We start from the raw sequence: 18,388 nt of genomic DNA, 5'->3' as shown, positions 1-18,388 counted from the left end.
GTAAAAAAAAAAATCCTAATATCCAATCTAAGCCTCCCCCGGCACAACTTGAGGTCATTTCCTCTCGTCCTATCACTTGCTAGTTGGGAAAAGACACCAACACCCACCTCGCTACCCCTCGTTTCAGGGAACTGCAGAGAACTATAAGGTCTCCCCCCTCAGTCTCCCCTTCTCCAAACTAAACAACCCAGCTCCCTCAGCCGCTCCCCATCATTCTTTTTCTCCAGATCCCTCCCCAGCTCCATTGCCCTTCTCTGGCCACGCTCCAGCCCCTCAATGTCCTTCTGGGAGTGAAGGGCCCAAAACTGAACACAGGATTCGAGGTGCAGCCTCACCAGTGCCACGCACAGGGGCACAATCACTTCCCTGCTCCTGCTGGCCGCACCAGTGCTGATCATTGCTACCACAGGAGGCACAGCGTTAGATGCATCAACTCTGTTTAACAGTCCACTTTAATCTTGTTTTCCAAGAGGCACGCAACACCACTACAAAACAAATTAGAAACTTGTAATCACAGCCTGGTGAGAATCACATCCAAACACCTTTGCGCAGCTTATCTCCAATGCTGTAAATGGCACATTTTGAAGGTTAGAGGACTATTGCCATGTCTCTTGATATTCCAGCAATACTTAAACATGAAAACTGTTTATGTATATAAGGTAGCATCAATAAGTAAATAAAGAGAATACAGAAAATAAACCATCACACTGCTCTTGTGATTGAGACTAAAAATGGAAGTGTCTGAAGCATCACTAACATACTCCTATTTTTTAGTCTAAATATTTAAGGACTTTACAACTCAGTGAAAAATTAAATGTCAGAGAATTAAAGAACAATGTCAAATATATCTTTTAAATTCCTCATTAAGTCTCCCCAGTCATTTTTCAAAAGATTCTAAATATTTATGACTTTCTAAACTATTGGACATAAATTAATCATTTGATACAGAACTATTTCCACAAGCTGCTTTGGTAGTACCAGTGATAGATTAAGAAAAAGGAGAAGTTTAACAGAAGTTTCATTTCATCCATGAGTAAGTTAATACAAGAGGAATGCAGATTTCTCATTGCACAATTTGCAGACATTTTTGAAGGGGGTGTGTGTAGCAGAGGGGGGAAAACATGAAAGGTGGAAAACCTGCACAGAAAAATGCAACAAACTGATGTATTTCAGTGTAGAGTAAGCTCAGGTGTAAACTCCACCTCCTTCGCTTTTGACAAAAAGGATCCGAGCCATTCCTGTGCCAGGAGTTTCCTGTAACTCTCTCATGTGTAACACAGCCTCCAGCAGATGAACTCCAGGGCTCTGCACCAACTGGGTAACGCCATCACCAGTGCAAGCTGACAGCCAATGTAGATGTGGTTCTTTCAAAGAAAATAGTATCAGCAATTTGAAAACAGAAATAACAGCAAGGGATGAGGGAAAAAAATATATCTATGCATGGTTCAAATATTCTGGTTACAGTGGACCAGGAGTGGGGTCTAGCAAGATTTAAGGTTTATCATCATGAACTCAGGAGAGGAGCTGGACACAGGGGCAGGACAGAGGCTGATGCAAAAAGCCTGGCCAGAAGTGTGCAGCAAAGAACTTGCTGCAGAGTTGTAACAGGTTAACAGATACACAGGGCTATGTGTTTTTAATATTCAGGAATCATTCAAACCCAGGAAAGTTCAAAAACATCACAAAAGGCAGATAAGTTTTCTATCCATCTGAAATGAAACAATGCACTAAGCAGGTATATAAGCTATGCAAGTCTACATGCATATCATGTATATATAATTATACATAATAAACTCAACTCATATCATGCTCCTCAGCAATTTCCTAAGAAAACTCTGTTTTTATCCATATTTAAAAGAACCTTTTCCTTTTCAATTAGACAACAATGTGTTTACACAGCTTTCATCAGCACAAGCTGCAGGCAACAGCACAGCCTTCAGCTGGTGCTTCACCAAGGTGCCTTCTCCCTCCCAAGTTATTTAATTTAGTCATTCTAGTGGCTAAAGAGATGCTTTTGTCATGTAAATTACATTTTGACATCCACTGAGGCATTCCAGAGAAGTGGGAACACTTGATTTTCACTCTGACCAAAACAGCTCCTTACTGCAGTAACCAACAGTGATGCTTTTCAGATCTGTGAGGGAAATTTATAAAGAGGCAATACAGAACTCAAGGTCACAAAATTACATTTCTATGACTGATACTTCCCCCACACTGAAGTGGTTAAGGGATAGCATCTACTGAGAAAATGTGAATAATAAATAATAATAATAATAGTAGTAGTAGTAGTAGTAATACTACTACTACTACTACTACTAATAATAATAATAATCAACCTCTGTCAAGATAATGCTTCAGCTCCAACAGGGGCTTGCATTAGTAACTGATGCTGATGGTTGGCAGATGGTTCTATAGATGCAGAGTCTGTTTTTCCCCAGAAGTTTTAATTCTGTTATTTAAATTCAGGTATGTCATGAAGATCTGCACGTGGCAGACACCCACACGTAGACCACTGAAGTGCCAGGATTAATCGGTCTTTTACTGTACTTTGGTAGCCTTACTCTGGAACGTTTTTTTTTTTTCCATTTATGATTTGGACATATTGCCAATAGTCCCATCTCCAAAAAGCAGTAGTAATTCAGTCGCCTTTCAAACAGGCAAAGAAATAGCTCAAGTGTCAATGATGAAGGAAAACAAGCTTCAGAAAGAGTGAACGCTGCTCGCGTTTAATCCAAGGGCAATTTTGGTAAAGACTTCAAGTACAGTTAGATTAATGCCAGCAGAGCCTTCAAGATTTAGAAAATAAACCAGAAGTTGATTAGACATAGTTGAGCTTAAGGAAAACTGAATTCAAATGCTCATTAGCCCAGTCCAGTATTGTCCTCTCTTGATTTCTGCTTTTTGTATGTTTTCATGCGTTCCACACTAATTCCAGTACTGTCTGGGGTGACCATGTGGAGGTGCTCAGGTAAGGAAACAGAATTACCAATGCTGGATTAATCTTTACCTTCTACTGTATGCTTTTCTGAAGAAAATAGATACTAAAAGTCAATTGCAAATGATTACAGCATGGACTCTTACCAAAGGTTTCATTTAAACAGGAAAAATTAAAAAAAAAAGGAAAAAAGGAAAAAAGGAAAAAGAAAAAAGAAAACAAGTTTGCTGGAAATTCTGTTGTATGATCTGAACACACTTTAAGTCAAGTATTTCCACTAATTTCTGGCAGCAGCTTTCTCTCTTTAGCCTCTAAAGATATGAATACTAGTTTGTTGTTTGGTTTTTTCCCTTAATAATATAAAATATTCACGGTTCACTGAGGACCCAATTCCCAGCTGAAGCCTGCTGAGCACTTGCAATTCATGGACTGTAATGGCCGGTGCCATACAGGGTGACAGACCATGATCTCACAGTGTCTTCTGGCCTTAAACTCCAGGATTTTATTTCACACTTGTCCGGCTGAAGTCCTTGGAAGGGAGCTCTATTTCCATTTTAATGCAGGGCTATAGGATGAAGTTTGAGACCATACACACATCTGACTGAAAGTTGGAAGGAAACAAAAGAGAACACTGGTGATAATAAAAAGCAGCTGCATGGAGCAAGATTTAAAGCAACAGTGTGCACACTTAAGCAGTGTACTAGACAATACTTTTATAAAATCAGTCAAGAAAAACCCAGAGTGCTTATGGGGCGGCAGAACTTGTTAGGGTTAACCACGCTTCCGTCCAGAGAGCGAGCGAGCGCGCAGGCATCCCCACGCTACCGCGCGTATAGTGACAATATTGAGCGCGAAGGGTCATTTACAGGACCTGCACATCCTGATACAGCTACATGGAGCATACATTACAGGACGGAATCAATTTAATCCTCTCTGGCTTTTTTCCAGCCAAACCCCCCCTCATTTACTTCCCTGATTTTCAGGCACCGGAGCTGGATACGCTGCAGTGAGTCCATCAGCAAACAAGGGCAGCAGCAGACTGCGAGGTTTGCTAATGAACAGAGAAAACTGCACACACTGCTGATCACTGAAGTAAAATCAGCAGAAGAATGGAGGAGAAAGGACAGCAAAAAAAGAGAAAACAATCTTTGTTTCTTTTCCTCAATGTGGCAAGAAGGATTCTTCTTCTCCATTTAAGAATTAGACAAAATACCTCGGTAAGAAATGTAGTTTTCCCAGTATAAATATTCTTAATCTTGGTGTTAGAAGAAACATAAGTGCTAAAGAAAAGCATATATATATTTCTATAATAATTAGAATAATTATAAAAACAAAAATCGAATTACCAACTTTTTCCCAAGAAAGTAGTGAAAAATCTTATCTTAAAATCCACATGATGAGAAAGAAAACTAGAAAGGATCTTCCCAGATGCAAAGTGAACTCTGCTAAAACACAAGAGAAAGAGGTAAGGCTTTCTTCACCTGGAAACTGCAACACATCAAATCTTCTCAGCAACTGAGCATTTGTTCAGCTTAACCACGACAGCTGTTTTAGTCTCTGCTCGGAGGGGGAAATGCAAGCGTTAAGTCTTCAGTGAAGTTGAGAGAGAGAAAGAGAGAGGGAGAGAAAAGGCTGCACATAATAAAAGCCCTGCTCAGATTACAAAAACAAGCAGTTTAGTCGCCCCCCCTCTAAGTACTGGGTAAATTTAGATGTCTCAGTTCCATAAATCTTTACGGTCCCCTTGAGACTGTCACCGGTGTTTTATTGTCTACAGCTTCCTGACCCTCACCTGATAAATGAGGAACTGTAGATCTTAAAACAGAAACCTCATACATCATCTCTCAAGATATTTTTGGGGTGACCCTCCGTGGAGAAATTGGATTCTTAATAAGGGGAAATATGGGAACTGCCGCCTGCCTACGCACACGCTGCTGGAGACGAGACGCTTGGGAGAGGAGGAGTTGCATATACACAATGCAAGCATCTGCCTTCGCATCAGTTCGTACTTACAGAGAGACAATCTACGTACGTTGTAGCTAAAGGGAACCATTTGGCAACCAAATCTATCACTTTTTACTGCTGTGGAAAGAAGGAAAAAAGATAAAAAAGGAAGCTAATGCACTGCTTACTTTTCACAGCTATTGAACTGCCTCCTGTAATCTTCTGAAACCTGAAGCTCGCTATAAAGGGGAGAGCAGACCACTGCACCCCTCCAGCCAGAGATGGACACACGGCAGGACTTGCGTTTTTAAAACCTAATTGAGCCCAGCAAGACATTGGATAAAAAAAGTGGAATACCAGCTTGGAGACTGTTACAGTGTCTGAAAATAGCAGATGACCAGTTCACCATACTGACCATGCTGGCCTTTCTTCAGGACCATCCTGGACCAGAGAGGAGCAGTGAACTCTTCCATTGTACACAATTTCTGCACAAAATACAGCTCCCGAATACATTCTGCTGGATACAAACATGTCCTATTACCCTTCACATTTCTTGGACGGGTCTGGAGTTGGCAATGGATCTCTGTCACCTCTCCCGGTAACAGGAGAACCCGAGCAGGACTACCCAAGCGATGAACAAGGAAACAAAGTGCGCTGGGCAGCGCTGCTGATCCTCCTGGTGATAATCCCCACAATTGGGGGGAACATTCTCGTCATCCTGGCCGTGTCTCTGGAGAAAAAGTTGCAGTACGCTACCAACTACTTTCTGACGTCCTTGGCGGTGGCAGATTTGCTGGTGGGGCTGTTCGTGATGCCAATCGCTCTCCTCATAATATTATTTGGTAAGTGCAGCGTGTTCGTGTCATCAGGCTAGTGTACAGGGGACAATCTGGGGAGGTCTAATTGAAACAGAAAAACTGTTTGCTTTCTACCATTACAATTTTAAAAATCACTTGAATTTTACTAAATCCTCTCTCCCTCTCACCTTAAAATAGCTTCATGTCTCCACGGGAAGTATACCCACTATGGATATTCTTTCCTTTGAAACAGACCATTCAAAATCCACCTGAGACTTAGAACTGATACTAAATTGGAGCTGGATACAGGAAATTACATTTTGTACAGTGTGATATTACTTCTAACAACATCAGCACACTGTTGGTATCTGTTTTATAGGATATCACACTAATTGCAGGCAGTCTTCTCTTAAAAAATGTGAAATGAAGACTAGGTATCTGTTCAGTACAGGTTTTGAACTTTTTAGGAGTCAGGCACCTGATTCAACCTTAGCACTGACTCCGAGCACCGTGAGCAGTCACAGATGGACCCTGGCACCATCAGTGACAGGAAACTTTACCAGGACCAGTTTCAGAAAAACCCATTTTCTTCCGCATCTCAAAGAATTAACTCATCTGCCAAGGCAAGGAAGTCTTAATCCATGTCTGAGACTGAAGATTTATCATTTAGTCTGGTGCATATAGAATAAAATAGGTATTTTTTACGTGAACATACCTTGGGTGTGACATTTTCTTTCTGGTTAGCCATTACAGGAAAAGCATGACTTCTTCAGATTCTCTTGTGCCCAGCTTTATTTCAGATATTGCTTTTGACAACTAATCAGAGGCAGCTCCATGGGCAAGTCTGTCTCTTTTACTCTAAAGTTTCTCTAAGAATGTATTTTAAATGGCCTATTTTCATATCATATAAATGGAAAAAAATCAGCTAGAGGTTTTTTTTCAGTAAACTTACAGATATTCACAATTATCTTTAAGGTACAGATACCACTGGGCCCTAGATAATGAAAGGCTGCAGAAGTTCAGTTTTCCTATGCCAGATCTCTAAGAGTTGCCGGAGGAACGAGCAGAAAACAGTCATAAACTTCATTTCAGAAAGGCCATCAGTAGCTTTTGCTCACTGCTGGAGACCGGTATCACTTTATTAACAGATGTGTTTATTCACTAAATGCCTGCAGCCAGAATTTCTGTGTATTACAGACTGCTTCTCCCTGAACAGAGGTATGGAGGTCAGACTTCGGTGCTGAGATCATAAAATAGGGCTTTTTTCAAGCAACAGTTTGTAAAAAGAAAAATGAACATACACGATCAAGATAGTGATTTCTAACTTGAAATAAACAGACTTCTAAAAAGTCTTGGTATGTCATGTAAGTGCACATGTGCAGAGGCAAGAAGCACGTGTATACATACTTACACACAGACACTGTAACTGCTTAGATCCTGCCAAAGGCCTCATTAATAATAAAAATACAACTACTAGCCACAGAAAGTACTAGCGTTGGACTGGCAATCAGTACAAAGGGAAGGCAGGTTCTGGATTTTGTGGAGTTATTTTTTGGTGGTGGTGAAGTTTTTTGGTTTGGATTTGGTTTATTATTTTTATTTCACTAGACTAATAAATCTCTCCTTTTTAACTTTATAAAGAGGCTATTGCTCCTTAATCTCTCAATTAATCCAGTGCTAAACCCTGGTTACAACAGTGTAAAGCACGCTAGGAATCCTAATTTAAAATTCAAACAAAAGCATCTTTCATGTTGCAGGAAATACAGAAGAGAGTAGCAAAATTAGTTATCATCAAGTAATTAAGACTGTGACCAGCCTTTGCCATAGCAGTGATTAAAAGTGAATTTTCCTGCACACAAGTCTCTCCTTTGGCAGCCAACCAGAAAAACCGCTCTGCCTTTTCACTGCCTGGGAGAAGATGCTGAGGTGTTTATAGCAGTTCAAAGCATGAGCAAAACATGAGGAGTTACTGGAATGAAGCTAGAACAGACATTTAAATAATTAACAAGGAGAAATCCTGAAGCTACATTAGCCAGATAACTACTTGAACGCAGAGTAATCATTGATAGCCAGAGAGACAATGAAATCCAGCCTCCTGGCACTTCTGCACAGGAATGTTTCCATAATACTGACACAGATGGGTGCAGCTTCTAGATACAGAACACAAATATTATGCTTCTGATTTGGGACTGATATCTAATTATGTGGAGGGAAAAGGTGGGAACCAACGTGCAGATGCATTAAATGCTCCCGACTGTAAAAACCAAGGTGCCACAGAGCACTCAAACTTAAAACTTACCACAGATATTGGCTCCATGCCCTGACCGTGCACCTACAGAAAATTCTTCATGAACAGACTCTCTCTGTAATAAAGGGCTGCCCTCTTAAAAATTAAACAAATACATAAATAAACCTGTGACTCGCTCACAGGTATAGTGCCATGAGCGGCAGATTATTTCTTCTCAGCAGAGCGACCCAAATGTACTCTGGTACGAATATACACTGCAATTGTAATTTAGGAGCGCGAGTTGCAGAATATACAAACACTTCATTGCTTTTATTGCTTGCTAAATTCTTCTCATTTCTGCCAAAAAAGGGAGGGTATGCTAGGAAATAACTGCATTCTCTGAAATCTAGCTTTCCAGAGAGTTACACAGATTTCTAACACTGAGAACTAATGAAGGCAAGCAAAAATGTTGCTATTAATTGGATAGCAAAATTAGGAAATGCACTTGAGAGAGCCTCTCCTTCGCAAAGCCTGCAGCAGGAAGAAGTTGTCCATGGGTTACCTGGAGACAACGCATGTACCATCTATGTATTCTCTATTCCTTATATTCATCCACTTAAAAAATCAAAAGGTGATGCTGATCGTTCTAGGCTGCAAACTATTATTTTTAAAATCTATTGCCAGCATTTGCCACCGTAATCTTCCTCCATTACTGATGACAAACCACAGCAAATCTTCCCTTCTTGCTTGTGAAAACTACCACAGAAAACTGCTTTAATGGAGCGCTACTTTCCAAAACCCCAAATCTAAAGATAAGAAAGAGAACAAAGTTTATTCCTCACAAAGTAACTCTAATAAGTAAAAAAAATCCTTTGGCTAAATTTAAAACATCTTACATGACAGTGAACAACTACTGCTGCAAGTATAACTGTAGCAGAGAAACAGAGGCAGGCAGCTACGAGGGTACAAGAGAAGCCTCCAGCCTGGAAACACCTCATCTGCCAGCAACAAAATCACTTACATGCAACACCTTTCAGCATCCTATACCAGAATCCTGTAACAAAACCCTGCAACAAAATCCTTTGCAGGCAACACCTTTCACCATCCTATACCAAAATCCTTTACAGACAACACATTTCAGGAGCCCTTAAAGCAGAACCACCATTTGCAAGTCTATTTAAAGATCTCTCTTAATCATGCTTATACACATACAGAAGCAGTGCTTTCTCCCAAGCCTTCATAAACCGTCCGGCTTACAGCAAGAGCAGCTCTTCTATACTGTACTTTGTTTTATGGATTACACATTTCCAAGGTATTACCTATAAATAAAGCTTTTCTTAAATAAAGATTAATCAAGGGTAGGCAGTTGTGGTAAAGGATCATCTTACTTCTCTTAAGGTGCAAGACAAATCTTAAAACATTTATTTTGTATTGACTCAAAATAAGGAAGATAATCCAGTGCTGGAAGGATCCGAGGTGAGGTTTGTAGGAAGGAGAAACCAGACAGGTTTTCAGGCAGGCACATGTGTCAAGTAACCTAGGCATTTAAAAAAACCCCAAATTAAAAAATCCAATCCACTAGTTTGTTTAAATCAGCACTTCAACTCCCAAGGGAAAAGAAGGTGGAGAATCTCAGCCAGCCCAGTAAATGCTCTGGTCTGCTCCAACAGAGTGGATCTATACTGCGAGAATCACAACTTGCAACAACCCAAACAAAGCATGACCTGGTAACAGCTTCTTATCACTGCTTGGCAGTGATTTCTACCTCATTTTACCTTCAGTCTGAATTATAAAGCAGGACAGTAAAGAAGCTGTCGTGTTCAACAGTCAGAGATGTTTTCTGAGTCCTGAGAAGAAATTAATATTCCATCTTTTCCCTACTCGCAGACTGACAGAGTAGGCCAACACTGACTCACTACCACCACCACCACCACGAAAACACAACATTTCAGCCCAGAGCAGTCCCTCAAGGCCCAGGCACAGAGCTTCAAACACCGGTGTAAACAACAAATCAAAATAAGTAAAGGCAAAATAAACCTTGATATGTGACTCTGCTGGACTTCAAGGTATCAGTTTCACAGTGTTTCTTTGGTTTAAATAATAACCATACTCTCCAATTCTTACCAGCTGCTGCATTTAAAGTCTACTCTGATTTTGTATGGATAAAAAGCATCATCTCACACACAAAAATATAGTCGTTCCTAATGCTACAATAATGAACGTGATAACAACTTACTGCCATCTGCACCAGGTCCAAACTAAAGAAAAATAAAGACAAAGCTTTCTCTGTTCAGTTGCACTTCCCAACAAAAGCTCTTACAACTCAAAAACGCACAAGCCTGCTTTGCAACAGATAGCTGCTTAAATGTATCTATATTTAAAAGAAGGAAGAGAGCTTCTTGGTGCAAGATATTAGAGGGGTTTCTTCTGCAAAGAGTAAATTCACTACAAAAGGAAAGAGTTTCTCCAGAAAGCAGAGCAGTTGTGATCCAGCACCCGAGTGCTCTGCACCAGCAGTACTGGCTGCTCACCTGAATCCAGCTGTGCCAGCTGCCATCTCTCCAGATGCAGAATACGCTTCCCACTGTTCACATTTTATCTGAACAGAATCAAGAGACGTACTCTTATTTTTTTTGGAGTGAGCAGAAACATTTAAAGTCCATCAAATCAATTATTTCTTTTAACTGTATTTTTAATTGGCTTTTTTTTTTCCATCACAGCTGGTTACATGAGCCACAAGATATTTTGGTTTTCCTTTTTTTCTTCAGAAAGGCACCAAACCTCACTGCCAGCTGAAAGTGCAGATAGGAAAATAAAATACGAATAAGCATTTCATAATTACTAATCACAACTTTCTCATACCTGCTGACAGAGTCATTTTTGAAGCACCATTTCAACTGTGAGAGCTATTTTAGGAAATACACAGCTGGATACTAAAATGATTTGAAAATAGACCATCTCTTTTCCTTCTCCCTCACTGCCTATATCATCCTCACCTGAGTCCACTGCTTTGGGGATGGGTGAGGTGAGGTTCAGGGCTCCATCCGTCCCTTCTCTTTATTTGACATACGAGGTTTCCCACCACGGGTAAGAGTGCAGACAATTATGTACGATGTGCGCCTGATTTGAAAATAGACCATCTCTTTTCCTTCTCCCTCACTGCCTATATCATCCTCACCTGAGTCCACTGCTTTGGGGACGGGTGAGGTGAGGTTCAGGGCTCCATCCGTCCCTTCTCTTTAGTTGACATACGAGGTTTCCCACCACGGGTTAAGAGTGCAGACAATTATGTACAATGTGCGCCTTTATAAAATTTTCCATCCTCTGGAATTTATAATTCAAGTCAAGGCAGCACCATCATCATTCCCATCTATCAGTCTCATTATGAAAAAATGTTTTAATCTCAAACTCCTGCAACATTTACCACATTGATAAGCCTGGGCATTACAACAGTCCAGCTCATTTGGTATTTTCAGCACGCAGATCTATTTATTCAGAACAAGGAGATTAAAGCCAAGCTGATTTGTTAGAAATGTCTTTCTTTTTTTCCCCTTAATTGTCATTCAATGAAGAACTGATTTCTCTGGCAATAATGTTAATGTGCCTACTGATTGAGTGCAGCTGAATTTGATAAGGAAGGAGGATATATTTGGGAGGTCAACTTCTACCATTAGAAACAGAAAAAACTTCTGTGCTCGCACACCCTTCCCTAGGGCTACAGAACCTTCTTCTAGACACACAACACTAAGGTGCACCTCAAACTGAACCCTGCTAGCACTGAATTGTAATATAAGCTACTTGTGAGTGAAAATAAAGCAGCTCAGAACAAAATAATCAGAGCTTCATTCAAGTTCATTAGGTTTAGTATTGTAAACACTGATGAGGGGAGACAGCTCTCAAAAATGTGAGCCTTTTGGAAAGTTAAACACTACAAAAACCTTTCTCTTGGACACACCACAGCTGACAGACCCAGTGTTCACTATAAAGATTAACTTTAAAGGCAGGTAACTACCATAAAATCAGGATGCCAGATTTAAAATCCAAGCCATCACTCTTGAAGAGGGAGAAAAAAAACCCTAAACCAAAACCAAGACACACACAAAAGCCTTTCAACTTTTATAAAATTACTGACAGAAGAGCTCTGCTCTGCCACATTAGAGCTCAACTGGATCTGGTGAAGTGACACAGTAAATGATTTTAAAACTATGTGAAACAGACTCTTCAAGATCACCACTGAGGTTCAACCATGGTTCTGCACTCACAGGCTGATACACTGGTTATGACCCATTATCTCCTCCATTTAATGCAACCTTGAATCATAGGACTTTCGAGCAGACATACCTGAAAATAGTCATTTAACAGCAGGGAGCAAGGTCCTAGAACAGTCATGGCCCATTTTTTAAAGCCATTTTTATCCAGAGCCCTTGCCGCAAAAAGCTTAGGATCTAAAAAGGATGTAAAGACAAGGGGAGGCTTATAGTGCACAAGCAGCCTGATCAATACAATGGCAGCAACCTTGCAAGTTAGGAGCTAATGAAAACCTACGACAGAATCCAGCTGAGGCAGTGGCAAAGTTCAGTTCCTCTGTTATTATGAGCTTCTCAAAGGTGTTGATGCTAAGGGAAAATAATCACACACTGAAAACTCTGTAAAAGCTTAAATTCTAATGGGTTTTCTGTTCTCTTTCAGACAACTCCTGGCCTTTTCCAACAGCCTTGTGTCCTATCTGGCTGTTCCTCGACGTCCTCTTCTCCACAGCTTCCATCATGCACCTCTGCGCCATCTCCCTAGACCGCTATATTGCGATTAAAAAGCCAATCCAGGCCAGTCAGTACAATTCATGGGCTACAACAATCATCAAAATCATCGTGGTTTGGCTCATTTCAATAGGTATGTGAGACCTGGAGACTGGAAAAGGAATGCAGAAGCTTTTCATGTCCGAAACAACAGGTGAAAGCTGAGCAAAATGGAAAATTTGGCCCAGTGCTATTGGTTAGCAGACCTTAACACCCAGGCTGGCTTAAGTCCACCTCTTGGATCATACGTAGCTACATCATAAAAATCTGCCTGAATCGCTGCTCCTTATAAGGCTCACCAGAAAGAGCAAGGATTGAGTAGGGATAATCATCACTCTTCTTCACGGTCCTAGAAGCCCCCAAATCAGAAGACAGTATCTGCATGCATAGCAAGTCTCCTGGGAAAGCAAGATTTCATGTTCCTGTAGCAGTATACTCTGTCCAAAACACAATTTTAAGCCTTCAGTAGATGCTGCTAAAATCTGTGCCTTACAGTTGTCCCATGAAGTAAAAAAAGGTTAGTTACTTACATCATAGACTGAAAGATAAATGAGTGGCTAGTGACAGTCACACTGAAGACTTAGATGCGTTGGCAATACAGCACATAGAAAGGCTAACTTCTAAGCAAGAAAAACCAAACAAACCCTGAACAGTTCACATAGAGGATGTCAATGTATAAACTTTTATGATATTAGCACCTCTGTGATGTGCACGTGGCACCTCACCTGTCTTTAATGCTTAAAAAAATAAACCTGTTAAATGAGCTAAAGAGGTGAAAACATTTAATCCAAATAACGTGATGCGTGCTGCAGGCAGCCACAGGCAGAGTGCTGAACGCTCTGTGTGCAAGAGAAGGAACAAAATTATTCTGGATTATTAAGGTCAATGATGGAGAATAGGTACATCCAGCCTCTTCAAAGGATACATGCAAAAATTTCAACTTGAAAAAAACTGTGGAAGAGCTGTGACGATAGGAGATAGATGCTATCTCTATCACAAAAAAGGAAACTGTTAGCATGATAAGACACTTACAAGCTGACCTTTTAATGTGTGATTTATTGCTAATCAACACTGGACTTTCCCTGGTTCTTTTCTATCTAACACAAACGTACTCTGCAGCTGAGCCAGGATTCTCCAAGTCAAAGGTTAATTTGGTTCAACCCTCATTTTAAATGTTTGTTGTATCTGAAGGTGTGTCTCTTACTAAGAAAGGGATAAAGTGGCTGACGGGTAAACCATTTTGCTCTCGCTGCCTTCAACCAAATTCAGAAAGCTGAGTAATAGAGGAGTACGGTAAATCGCTCCATCTCATTAAGCGGTATCAGGAAACACAGCACAAATAACCTTCAGCAGACAGCAAGGAACCTGTTGTTTTTGTTGTAGTGTCAGACTGCTGGCAAATGAAGTGCTGACTGTAATTTAGTGGTTATAAAAAATTCATTTAAAAGACAAGGCTGCTAACATTTTTTTCAAATGAGTGGTGAATTACAGAGCTAGCTACCCTCATTTAAACACTCCTAAATATGCAAGAGATTTTAAACAACAAATCCGTCTCAAACACACACTGCATAATTCTGGCATCTATTTAACTACTTGTATATATGAAAGAGTCAAGCAGGGTGAAAAAAATCAGCTGTCTGTGCCCAGTCACCTGATGCGGTTAAGATAAGAGGAAAAGACAAGTTTTATGTATTTACAGAACTGCCCTTCAAAAAGTGCAAAGGTTACCACGGAGGGGGGTGGGGAAGAAGCAGATGGCATTAGGGAAACACATTTAACTAGAGGAAAAGCCACACTAACCACGGAGGGGGGTGGGGAAGAAGCAGATGGCGTTGGGGAAACACATTTCACTGGAGGAAAAGCCACACTACTTCAAACAAGGAGAGTCAAAGCACTTCATGTGTTTTACACTTGAGAAGTTGGCAACTTCATACTGCTTCCTCAATCGCTAAGGGTTAGACCCAGTCTCCCTAGAAAGGGCCCTCTGTTAGAGCTGAGCTCGCCAAGTCTCACAGAGTACTTATTGCCCAATTACCCACGTGATGCTCCCAACAATTCACGTTCCCTCCATCACCCTGTGCCTGCTCCAGAGCTCAGGAACTACCGTTGTTTAGAGACCCCAAGGCTTCAGGCCCAAAAAAAGAGATTGCAAGTGGTTACCCTATGCTGAAGTGCTTGGTTTTTCTCCTATAGGCATTGCTATTCCGGTCCCTATCAGAGGCATTGAAGATAGAAACGGCAACGCTACAAACATCACATGCGCCCTGACGCCCGATCGTTTCCATGACTTCATCCTGTACGGATCAGTGGCTGCGTTCTTCATTCCCCTTGCGATCATGATAGTCACTTATTTCCTGACCATCCAGGTGCTACGCAAGAAGGCCTACCTGATCAACAAGCCGCCTCAGCGTTTCACCTGGTCCACCGTGTCCACGGTATTTCAGCGTGACACAACGCCCGCCTCCTCCCCAGAAAAGGTGGCCATGCTCAACGGCTCCAGGAAGGACAAGACTTTGTCCCACGACGTGCCCATCTGCAGAGTGTCTACAATAGGGAGGAAGTCCATGCAAACGATAACCAACGAACAAAGAGCGTCCAAAGTTTTGGGGATTGTATTTTTTCTCTTCTTGTTGATGTGGTGCCCATTCTTCATAACAAACATAAGTTCAGTTCTGTGCAACTCCTGCAACAAGGAGCTTTTTCAAAAGCTTATGGAAATATTTGTTTGGATAGGATACGTATCCTCAGGAGTGAACCCTCTTGTCTATACGCTCTTCAACAAGACATTTCGGGAGGCTTTCAGCAGGTATATCACTTGCAACTATCGGACCACAAAGCCTGTCAAGGCCCTTCGGAAGCGCTCCAGCAGGATCTCTTTCAGAAGCTCCATGGCAGAAAACTCCAAGCTCTTTGTCATGCATGGGATGAGAAATGGGATTAACCCCATTATGTACCAGAGCCCGATGAGGCTGAGGAGCTCACCCATCCAAGCGTCATCGGCCATTCTGCTGGACACGTTGCTGCTCTCAGATAATGACGTTGATAAAACAGAAGAACAAATCAGCTATGTATAGTGGGATGGCAGCCACGTCCACATCATAGTATTACTGTATGTATTATTCTAGGTAATTGTGCTATGAGAGGGTATAAATACTACTGTTTTCTGTTATTTATGCAAGCAATATCTTATAAATTTATATTAATTCCCCTCCTCCAAAGTCTCCTCTACTTTAATTCCAACCCCACGGTGGCAACCAGAACTTCATTCCATGATAAATGACTAATGCAGAACTGTAGCCTACAGGAAGAGGGAAATAAATAAAGCTAAATCGGTTTGAGTATCTGACTTCAGTTCTCATCATCTTCAGTCTCTTTAAAGTATATTTTTGTAAGAAAAGCATCCCTGTACAAACACTACTCGAACATTCACATCTGGCAAGAAGACAGAACACTCTTTAGGTTGATGCTCTCTGATGAAATTAGCAGGGGGATACGAGCTTGCCGATTTTAATTTAAATTCACCTTTATTCTGTGTAAACAAAACAGCACACAAGCTCACTGCATTGCCTCCTACAAATACATTCCTCTGCTGAGATTGCGTATCCACGTACGAGCTTCTCTTCTCTCTGAGGGTTTGTATGTTACAAGCAGAATCACTCGCTCCACGGACCACAGGGTGTACGTGCCCATTCCTCAAGGGCTAAAACTGCTCTTAGCAGAGCAATAAAAAAATCCCATGTGCTGAAATTATCCCTCTGTGGTTTTACTGTAAAAGGGTGAGCAGAATCTCTTGGCCACCTGAATTTCGTCTCCATTACTCTCACATACACGTAAATCTGATATCGTCAAATCTGTAACAGAAACCACCCTTTGTTCTCAAGAAAATAAGAGCATTTAACCAAAATAGGACAATACATCAATGATCCTAAGTAAAACACAACAGGCAGTGCTTAGAACATCCCTTTAATTTATATGAGCACACTTCTGTTTTTACGACCACTGGCACTCCCTCATCCAATATTGTTCACACAAAGTGGAAAAATCACAGCTCAGATAGCTATTTCACTTGAAAACAAGAGCAAGTGCTCAAAAGACAGCAGAGAAAACAGTATTATCTAGACCTGCACGCACTCGCAGTTTGGCTTAGCTCAAAACAGTTTCTTTGGACGAATGGCGGAAGATTACAGGTCCCATCTGCACCCTCTCAAACATGCTCGAGCCTTCCATCAGAGCACAATTCATGCAAATAGTTCCTCACAATCCATAAAAGCCACCAGAGTCTGGCATCTGGGAAATTGGGAGCTTCTGACAGCTCCAGAGCATCTCTTTGGGAAGGGAAATGGTATTGCCCCAAAGTACTGCAGTTCTGACAGTAAGCAGCCAGATCCCCATTTTTTCCTGATAGTTTCCATTTACAGTAAAATTTCCAGCTCGTGCTTTGTTTTCATTTGTAATATTTTCAGAATTCTTTAGCTACACATTAAAATTATGTACAGAAAAGGATTTTTTCATTCGCAGAGCAGAAAGTACTAAAGATAACATCTCCTTCCAACATTTATTTATATATATTTAATTTAAAACATACGCAAGTTCAAAACAGAGCCTAATGTAACAGCCACCAGAGAGTTCCAGGAGAAAGTATCAAAATACTTCTGTGGTACTTACAGTAATTTGCCTCCTTCCTCCCCTTTTTGGTGATAGCCACTGGTTAAAATAAGCTCTAACTGCTCTTATTCCTTTTTTGTCAATCAAAATTTAAGAGCATCCTGTAGTTAAAATCCAGAATTGATGGATTGCTGTAGCCGTGGAAGATGCCTACATCTAAAAATATGTGAGAATCAAAAGCCTTTACTAAGACCTAGAGATTACTCTGAAGCTAAAGAGGAGAGGGAGTTGGAATAAAACAAACCCAAAACCCCCCCAGACTTCCAGGTACGTAGCTGAAAACATCACAGATTAATGCCTCATTTAACCTAAAGCAGGCATTCTGAGAAAAAAGTGCAATCACACCCATGCACAGTCATCACAGCAGAAAAATTAAAAGCATCGTTTGCAACTGAGGACCCAGCCTTTGTGAGGAACACCACCGAGAGGCAAACAGGCACAGGACTGCTCTCGAAGGGTTGTCTCCCAGCAGCCAGAGAGCAAGCAGTAGTGAAAGCTCACTTGCTACTTAAATAAATCCATGCTGATTACACACAAAATGTACACACAGCAGGCAGCAACCATATACTTTCAGCAACAACTTTCCAAGGCCTCTTGGTAATCAGTGGTCAGACCCCACCCACAGGAAACAATCCTTCAAAAAGCCTCATCCAGCAAAGATGTTGTTTTTGTTATGCATATGGATTTCTCAATTTCAGTAAGCATAAAGAGAAGCACAACGTGTTCCAGTTACTGAATTTAGTCAGCAACCATAAGCCTCAGAACTAGTGACTAATCAAAAATCCAGTCTTCCTACAGAGAAAGGAAATCTCTCCGTAGACAGAAACACATCATCAAGAAAACACGCACATTCCATTTAACACGCTAAGCGTAAGACGAAATTGCTTCTCCACTGACAAAGCAAACAAGCTAAAAATTCGGGTAACAGTCTTGGAAAGCATAAGGACACGGGAGAAGAAAGATGAAGAGAACATGCAGGACTAGGAAATAAAAAGCTAATGGGCGGCAGAAATCTTGTTTTAGC

General features: G+C 41.0%; 2 protein-coding genes across 2 annotated transcripts in view; one reads left to right on the top strand and one right to left on the bottom strand.

Annotated features, from left to right (window-relative positions):
- The window catches only part of PSMD1 (proteasome (prosome, macropain) 26S subunit, non-ATPase, 1), a gene marked incomplete at its 5' end in the record, with an annotated part of 67,041 nt that overhangs the window by 27,618 nt on the left and 21,035 nt on the right, over positions 1–18,388 (bottom strand). The gene's annotated exons all lie outside the window — the stretch shown is intronic.
- HTR2B (5-hydroxytryptamine (serotonin) receptor 2B, G protein-coupled) lies at positions 5,409–16,022 on the top strand. The gene is made up of 3 exons (XM_010183594.1): positions 5,409–5,721; positions 12,593–12,793; positions 14,893–16,022. Exons 1-3 carry the CDS (start codon positions 5,409–5,411, stop codon positions 15,771–15,773), a joined length of 1,395 nt encoding a protein of 464 aa, XP_010181896.1. The 3' UTR covers positions 15,774–16,022.

The sequence above is a fragment of the Mesitornis unicolor genome, unplaced genomic scaffold (assembly GCF_000695765.1).
Source record: "Mesitornis unicolor isolate BGI_N332 unplaced genomic scaffold, ASM69576v1 scaffold6424, whole genome shotgun sequence".
Classification (NCBI taxonomy): domain Eukaryota; kingdom Metazoa; phylum Chordata; class Aves; order Mesitornithiformes; family Mesitornithidae; genus Mesitornis; species Mesitornis unicolor.
Note: the sequence above shows the minus strand (reverse complement) of the source record. Positions and strands in the feature narration are given on the sequence as shown.